We start from the raw sequence: 9,455 nt of genomic DNA on the forward strand, positions 1-9,455 counted from the left end.
TGTATCATGTTGATACTTCTCATACACTGCATGCCAAAAGTAGTAGTTCCTTATAAAGCGAGCACTTTGTTTTATACCTTAACAAGTGAATTTAAAGTAAATCCCCACACTAATTATTATTTGGCTCATTAGTCTGAATGGAAGCAAAAATGGGTTTAAAACACTAATGCCAAAGACTTGAGTCCCTGTGTGTTTACTAATTGATATCTCTTATGTCATGCTGTGCTGAGGGTGTTTTAAAGTTAGAGACAAAACAAACAAAAACATCAACATGTCTATGTCTACAACTATCCCCTGAACATTTTGTTTAATAGCAAGAAGGTGAGAAAGTTTTACAGTTTCTTAAAGCCATTTGAGGTGGGGCCGCTGCCTTTTTCTAAAACATTCAAATACCTTTGTTTGCTACGATAAGTGCACGAGATAGCAGTTGTTGTTGACATTATTTAAGCAGGGAAAACTGATCAGAGACTTAAAGCACCACCAGTGGGTCAGGTTTCTTTACTGTACGCAACATAAACATTTGGATTACGTTAGTCCAAAATGGAGTAAGGACAGAGGACTTAACTGTGGAGAAGAGTGTCTTCTTCAGTATGACATTCGTCACACAGTGGGGATAGCTCTGGGAAGATTTTGATTAACACCCTTACTTTCTGCACACTACTTCCTGCGTAGGCATTGCACATTACGTACATACATCGTGAGGTGCAGATTCATATGGATGTAGTTCCCAGAGATACTGAGTTGGAATGAGCTATTGATCTGCATTGGACCAGAAATCATAACATCTCCTTTGGCTTTCGTTATATTGTTTAAATGTGTCTGCGTCACATTTTCTTTCCCTGCCTCTCCTATCTCCTTTAACTCCGAGACCATTTGTTTTTGCCTTAAATGTCTTCAAATTCAGAGCCGTCCATCCTTTATGAAAGTATAAGTTCCAACACTTAACTGAAGCTATGAATCTTAAATGCTTAGTGAAATATTCATACTCAAGATGCCATGTTTACAGTTGCACAATTACATCAAATGGATTTTTTTAGATGTCTTGTGAATGTTTTTTATAATTCCCAAAAGAATCCTGTTACATGAAAGCTTTGGGTTCTCAGCTTTAATTTAAAGTAAAGTTCTTTGTTTGAACAACCTTTGGCTGCACGGCATAATATTTATATCATCCCACACACAATGCCAGCTGTCCACGTTTGGTTTGAATCATTAGATTGTACAAAGGGAATCTGAGCTGACAGTGCTCGGACCTGCATGTGATCCTGAAATGATCAGATGATAAAAGCTGTGTCGAGTCAACCGCACTGTAACCTCCTCCAGAATTTGTAGTCAATCTCTAAAACACACGTGTCCTGTTTCACTGTCAGCTGTATTAAATGTTCCTTTTACAATAATTTACTTTTACTTTTGTTTGTGTTTTTTATGTCATTTATATTTTTATAAAAACCAGAACATTTATTTCCTTTGCTCATTCCAAAAACCAGAACCATAAACACCATCTGTGTTCAATGTGTTGCTTTCTTTACAAAATAGTACTTTGCAAAACCAAGTAGGGCTGTAACGGTATATCGTGATATACCACGGTATTAAAGTTTACGGTTATCATACTATGTACATTTCATATCAGACAGGAACAGTCTGGCTGCGCTACCATGCACCGACAGTACATGTTATTTATTAGAAATCATAGTTAGCTCACAATTGATATTATTGTCATTTAGTAGTTAATATGCTATAGTACTGCTAATATATAAACTAGCATGTTTTAGTTATAGAACATATTATACTTGCACACTGTCTCATTGCTTTAAGGTTCTACTGGTTCTGCAGCCTCTCTTTCAGCACCCATTCACCTTTCTGCTTCCCAAAACATACTGATGATCATTCGGTCCGTTTTAATGGCAGCCGATAATCACCGTCTCTAAAAGTCTCCCTATAGCACTCCCCCATGGTGCTTTTACTCTCCTGCCTCCTACTCAGCTCGGTCACAGTGTGCGGTTTTGTGGCCGGAAGATCGGTAAAAGGCACCATGAGGCTAAACGCTCGGTCTTCTTTTATTCTTGATAACCATTTTAGACAAAAGCTGCATAGTGGAATGGATTAGGTGACCTGTGGGTGGGAAATTGGCAATGTGACAAACCCCAACACCGGTGCAGCTGAAAGGAAATTCACTGACCTACATGCAGCATACTGAATTAACCGTGTGCACTGTGGCACTTATTACGGGTTGAGCTTCTTTTGTTGAGTTTTTGTTACAAACATATGCATGTCTTGTAGATTTGAACATACATGGCAGTCTACACAGGCAACCCAAATCTTACACACAGCACAGAACAAAGGGACAGCTTGATGTGCACTAATAAGTCAGCTAACAGCTGTTTCCAGATGGTTCTGTAGGAGGGGGAGTCTGTGGGGAGAATAGGGTAGAAAGGGTGCCAACTTTGGCAATGAAGCTTCAGTTTGGAGAAATGCTCATCCAATTCACATGTCTACTCTGGAGACTTTTTGCAACAGACAGTTCACTACACGTGGAAAGTTAGTCAATGTCTTTCCTATCACACCCTTATCTAATCTGCAGTCTTGCAGGCCCGTATTGGTAGGCAGGTGAAAGCAAACCACGTGTTCAGGAGTACAATGCTTTCTCTTATTGATTTAAAAAAACAAAAGACTAACGCTAATTGTGTGATGTTGAGCTTCGTATTACCACAATAGGAAAGTTCCTTTTCTTGTTAAGGAAGATTACGCTCTCACTTTGATTGGGTCATTAATAGTAGTCCATAGCAACATCATTACATGGTTAAGCGATCCCGCTTCTTTATGCCTGTTCTTCAGGCGTAAATGAGCACAAGGCTTCTGTAGGAAGTGAATTACAGTCTGAAACCTTCACAAGGTTTCAGCTGAAGGTGAGGCTGCCACCCCATGTTGTATTGAGTTGCCCATCTCCTGTGCATGAACGCATCATTGTTAATGATGAGGTCCACAAGGGCAGTGTCATCTGCAAACGTTAATAATTTAACAGATGAGTGGCAGGATGTTAAATAATTTGTGTGGTCGGAGTTGAATTGGTAAACATATTTTGTTGCGAGACAAGATCGGGTGGGAGGTATATGTCAGGTTCTTACTCGTTAACTTGCTTTCAAACTGTCAGAAAATGCCAGGAGATTGAAGGATGATGTACCCTTGGGCAATTTTGTATACAAACCTTGGTACAAACCTCAGGAGCAAGGAACGTTCTGGTGTCCAGAGATAGAATCAAGGGCCAAAGCTGTTTGTGTCAGCTTCATTCAGCATGACATTCATGTTCCTCGTGTCCTGTTAAAGTTATTGTGGGTAGTGGGTAGTGTTCACTATCATTTATCTGAAGACACTCTTCTTTAATGTGTAATTACATCTATCTGTACACCTATTGGGTACAGATATGATGGCTGTGGCCACAAACAATGTAAAGGGGCATACTGTATACAGAAGCATTTACAGAATACAGATACAAACGGCTGTTGTTAAATAATACCTTATTCACTGATGCACACTGAAAAGAGTCACATATGTGCATCTTTTCCCCTTGTGCTGAGTTTAGACAATGAAAACTGAGTAAAGCAACAATCTTATTGCTTTGGGTATGTGAAGCCTTTTTGTACTTGTTTTTTTTTTTTCACTAGAACAACGCCTCTCTGAAAACAAACAATTTTACATGAATATCTCCAGAATATAACTTTAAGATTGCAACTACACCTTCAAGAGCCCTTGCGCCGTTCTGTCAATTAAAAGTTCAAATCTTTCTTCAACCTTTTCGCCCTCAGTTCAAACCTGTCGTTTTTCTTTGTTAATGAATGGTGAATTTCCCAGGCTCTCTGTCAAGCTGTTGCACTGAGTGAATCAATGAGGGGCTATTCTTTACTGTAGATCCCTTTGGTCTTCTGGAAGGCCTCCAGCACAATGTCACTCTCAGGAAGTGTGAGCATGTACAATGGCCCTTGGCCCTGGACACAAGCTTTTGTGCTCCATGTTACTTGAATGCTTTTGTGCTACTACTTGAACCCTTGTTTATTAGGAGCAGTTACAGCTATATTCATTCATATAATGTAAAACTTTGACTGTAACTTAAATCCAGAATTTGATTAATGTTAGACTACATGTAAAAGTATTTTCTTCTAGCTCCATCATCATTACAAAACTTCCATTTATCCAATATTTAGTTTTTTGAATCAACCTCTTCAAAACTAAGGACGTTCCCATCATCCTCAGCTGTAGTTTGTATTTGACACTAAATAGCATATGTTCGTGCGCTAACATATTAAACTGAGATGGTGAAAATGATCAGCATGTTAGCAGTGTTACTGTAAGCGTGCTAGCATGCTGATGTTAGCATGTAGCAGATTTGGCTTATTATTCTAAACAAACAAACTTATGTTATTCTAACAGGAAAAGTACTTTGCTATAACGAGTATGAGAATTGTCAAACCTGTGATTGAGCTTGACAGTAAAACAAGAAAGGACAAGTCCAACTACATTTCAGGTGAACAATATTACAAACAAAAATGTTGCTTTCGTGGTCGTCACATACTGAGATAGCAGAAATCAAACTGAATGTTAATGGTACACACATCGACACACATTGTAAGCTGCAAAGAGAACAGAGAGGAGCTTCCAAATTAGCCCAGTAGTTACCGTCCTTTAAATCCTCTTTTTCTCGTCCTCCTCAGATCCCCCTTGGCTAAATTAATTTTTTATCCGTTTCTTATTCACAGCTGGTTTATTGGTTTGCTTCAGTCTGTGACTCCCTGAAGATTTCTGTAATTAAAGATTCTCACCACTGTGAAAAATAGTGTTTGTGTGTGTGTGCCAATATGTCAGTGGGTCTTTATGCTTTGAGGGATTTGGTGTTATTTCTAGGTTTACATGTTCCTATAGGCAATAATATAACTGTGTCTCAGTGTTTGTGTGTATGTGTGTGCACTCTGACAATATACAACTGTCCTATGTTTAATATCGGAGCTTCAAAAGCGCTCGTGTGTGTACCATGTGGGTCTTTGAAGCATCGTGTTAATGGATAGGTTATATTATGCATGCACCACTGTTTTTACTCTTCTCAGACGAAAGAAAAAATAAATTATTTCTTTTCAGGGGTCCTAAGTTATTAGAGAAAGAGCTTTCTAATTTGCCCAGGTGCAGTTCAAAGAATGAAATTACTGCCAGCATGACACATTTATTTGATTACCGTTTCAGGTATTCAGTAATAGAAGGGAGTAGTATCTTGTGTGGCACCTTCAGGAGCTCTACTCTCCGTGACAGTGACAAATTAGAAATGAGTTTGAATCTTATATTTTTACTGTTGCAAATCAAAAGCAAGGTGCAAATGAGATGTTATTCCATCATTTGTGCAATGTTTTCTTAAGCAACGACATGGATGGGATTTTTGGCATGAAAGAAATCCAACAGGAGACAGATTGCTGTTGAACACCAGATGATTTGTTTTCCTTTGTGTGGGTCACCAGCAGAATTCTGAATATTATACAAAATATCATTGGATACTAAGAGCAAAACATCTTGAGGATTGCTGCTTACACACACATATACAGTATATATCTGCAGAGATACAGCACATACTTGTTATTGTATACTGGGGTGAGATATCCTGAATACCTTTTGCATAAAGTAAAGCTGAAATGATTAATCAATAGACAAGAAAAATCACTCAACAAATGTTTTTGATAATTGATAAATAGTTTGTCATTTGTTAAGCAAAGATTGCAAACATTATTCCAGACTCTCAATTGTGAGAATTTGCCACACGTCTTTGTCTTATGTGGTAAAAATGTAATATCTTTGGATTTTGGACTGTTGGTTGAATAAAAACATCAGAAGACGTTTTGATATTTTGATATTTTGAAGACATTTTGATATTTAGTTAATAATTTAGCTGTATGCTAATATTCTTTGACAGTATATGTGCAGAACTAATATTCTCAAAAACATCCATTTATTTCACCAATAAATTTGTAATTTGTGTGTAAACCATAAAAGTATTCATCAGCCAACTAATGACCAGAAAGCACGAGGTAACTGTATGTGTTGTTGTAAGCTTGTTCCTGTACAGCCACAGCTTGTCAGCACAGCGCAGATTCACTTTTGTAACACAAACTCTTTTTGCTTGTTGATTTGAGCTTTTCAGTGGCCTTAAGATAACAGAGTATTTCTGGGAAGAACCTGGATGGTATTGATTTGGCTACAGGAGGATAAGGAAGGAATGAGCGGGGAAGAATGTAGATATGGAGTCATTTGTCCTTTGAAAGCTTTATTTTTGAGGCAGTGACTGATTGGGTGCCAAATGTCTATAAGTATGTTTGTTTGTGCACAAGATCACAGTCGCCCATACGAGCAAAATAGTTTCCCCACCTGGAGATCGATGAAAGTCTTTTCCTGTACCAAAGGTCTCCATCTACCTCTTAAAAACACACACACACACCTCTTCACAAAGAGCAGAAAGCACTTATCCACACAGCTGGAAAACACTGTATCCAGTCTTTTGACCCCAGTATGTTGAGTGCAAAACCCGAGTCCATCAAGTCACCTCAATCTCTTTTCTGTGGAAATTGTCAAGAAATTGCAGCAGGAAATACGACCGTACTTTAAGTACTGTGTACATTTTAATTGTAATTAGTTTATGTGCAACTTTATCGCTAAACTGTCAAAAGCATTTAACTGTTGCATGCAGCATCTACCTCGCAAATTAAAATATTTTGGTTCTCTGTCACTAACAGCAGTACAAAAACGTATTGCTTATGAGACACTAAGCTTTGCCAAACAAGTTTAGGCAAAAACAACAAAGCAGTCTTGATTATATTTACTAGGAACAATTTCTACCATTTAAGAATGCAGACATTTATAGACGTAAACGTTTAACGACAGAATATGATCTTTTCCTAATTTTAATTAAGTGCTTTAAGATGCCTAAACAAACCATAGAAGCATGAATTATGCTTTAGTTGCGTGGAACCGATTGTGTAGGAAAAACAACTGAAATATATTGATGATTAATGTTTTGCTTTAATTGTCAGTATTAACATTGTGCATTGGCAGTGAGAAGTTTGCAGAATAAAACCTATACAAAATGTAAATGCTCATCTACACTAGTTGAAATTAATTGGGCTGCCTTAACCAGCCCTAAAGCTGGGTCAGCCATACCTGCATGTACTATGTATGCCTAGTATGCTCACAGGTTATGAGATATGCTGACCAATACTGCGACTGTCCAAAGGGACTCTGGCACTGACGCAGTGTGGAAGGTTATATGGTGAAACTTCTACTGTCAAGGAAAGTACATTTGCTGTATGTGTGGAAACATGAGAAATGTTTTGTAGTTACTGTTTAATGGCAGCAACATGCTTTCAGTGGGAGCATATGTTATCATTTCTACACTACATTTCTGTCTTATGTTGACAAAATGGTGAAATGGATGGAAATGGAACACAGTTGATTAAAAATGCTATGCAGTACAGTAAGAAAAGAGAGAACAGGTACAATCCCAAGCTCATAAAGTACACAAACAGATAACCAACCAACCAACAGACACACAGTCCCAGACCAACAAAATGAGGCACAGTTAAAAGCAAGTCACATTTAGACCAGGACCGACTATAGCAGCAGACAGGCCTTTTGTCAGAGGATCTGAAGTCTATTACTGCATTGTATAAGGACAGGAGTTCACTAATGTAAGCAAGGGCGAAACCGTGCTCTGCAGACAAAAAACAAGCTGCAACTCAGTTCTGCGACTGTGAAGCCAACAGAGAGAGACGGGGAGTGATATGGTCCCTCTTTCTTGATAATGTTAAAAGCCTTGGCGCAGCATTCTGAACAAGCTGGAGATTTAATTAAAAGGTCTGAGTGGTGTTTTTGTGAGCTTTTCCTTTTCTTTATTTGAATATCTTTTCAATTGACAACTTCTCATGTTCCAATATACGAATTTCCATTTCATGCGCATTACAATTCCCTTCCACCTCTCACCTTGAAAGGAGTAAAGAGATTTAGTATTTGACAGGCTGCCAGCGTTTCACACACCTAAACACAGGCACACATACACAGCTACATAAAGACATTGCTAAGACATAACAACAAATATATTTTGTATTGTGCTCCAAACAAAAGGACAGTGTTGAGTAACATAAATTGGCCATTACCCTTCTGTGCTCTGTTGAGTCAAGTGTGATAATCTAGACAAGAGCTTCTGATCCTCAAATCTCTTTTGTCTTTTGAAATTGATTTTATAAAAATGACTTTATTCAAATGGTTATATACAGATGTGGACAAGCACATAACCTCAAACTGTGTTAGATGATAATACTATAACACGGGGATGTCAAGGGTCCAACACACTGGTGCTGTTCAGTCTTCACCTGAACTATCTGTAAAACACAAATGCAAAGAGCTAAATGTAACACATAATAACAGGAACAAAGGTATTGTTATTGGTAAGGGTATTTTCAGATGTACAGTAGTAGATACTGCCTTTGTTTGCTTGATTCCCCAAGTGTTCAAGTCTTATTGGATCTTTCAGGAAATGCATGAGCTCCAAAAACGTGGAGTCAAGTAAGAAATGACATCCGTTGCTTCGTACAATTAGGAAAATGTTCCAAAACAGGCTAGAAGCTAAAGTAACGTAAACTGAGGTTACGAGGTTGGATCATATCTCTCATCTCAGGATAAAGGCTCTGCTTCCTGTGTTCTGAACAAGCCAAGAGATGATTGATTGATTTGTCACTACAATTTAGTATAAAAGTTGTTATAATGAAGACAAGAGGAAAGGTAATTAAAGCCTCCATGGCTTTCTCTACGTGAGACAAAGAGTAATATGAGCTGTGATGTCTTGCAATTTGAAATTCTGGGGAAACAAACTGAAATACATTCATACAAAATTCATCACTCCACATATTCACTCATGAATATGAATTGACCATATAACATGTTTGCCATCTTAAATAGCTACTGGACCTTTGCCCCGGTATCTAAAACTGCTAGTGATGAATCTGTCCCAACAGGGTAGTCAGCAATACAGGACATAACTTGCACAACACCTTACAGGGGTACATTGTCAGCCCTCAAAGAAAAAAAGTTAACAGTAACAGCCAGTTAAAGCTAAATTCTTCTGAGGTACCTGAGGTTTAGCATATGGCACTGTTGAGTAATATTATAAAATGGAAATGTAATTAAAACTTGAATGAGACATTCTGTAAATGTTAAGAAATGCCAACGATGAGATACATCAAACTGACTTTTTGTTGCAGAGTATAATTAGAATTAATACTTTATAGTTCAAAATAAAGATGCTTTTATTCTTGCAGTGGCCTTTAATGATCACTTAAGAGCCAAGAATGGACAGATGTGTTTCCTTTAATTTATGTTAAGCTCTTATTGTTTTCTGTCTTTACTCCACAGGGGGATCCAAGGGAAGAAATGTG

The 9,455-nt window shown here is 37.9% G+C and overlaps 1 protein-coding gene across 1 annotated transcript in view; it reads left to right on the forward strand.

Annotated features, from left to right (window-relative positions):
• cpne5b (copine Vb) overlaps nt 1-9,455 on the forward strand; it is a 104,766-nt gene that overhangs the window by 57,373 nt on the left and 37,938 nt on the right. The window contains exon 7 of the mRNA XM_029431775.1: nt 9,433-9,455. This exon is cut by the window's right edge and continues 41 nt beyond it. Within this exon, the coding sequence (XP_029287635.1) occupies nt 9,433-9,455 (23 nt within the window). The remainder of the gene's footprint in view (nt 1-9,432) is intronic.

This window comes from Cottoperca gobio, chromosome 5 (assembly GCF_900634415.1).
Source record: "Cottoperca gobio chromosome 5, fCotGob3.1, whole genome shotgun sequence".
Classification (NCBI taxonomy): domain Eukaryota; kingdom Metazoa; phylum Chordata; class Actinopteri; order Perciformes; family Bovichtidae; genus Cottoperca; species Cottoperca gobio.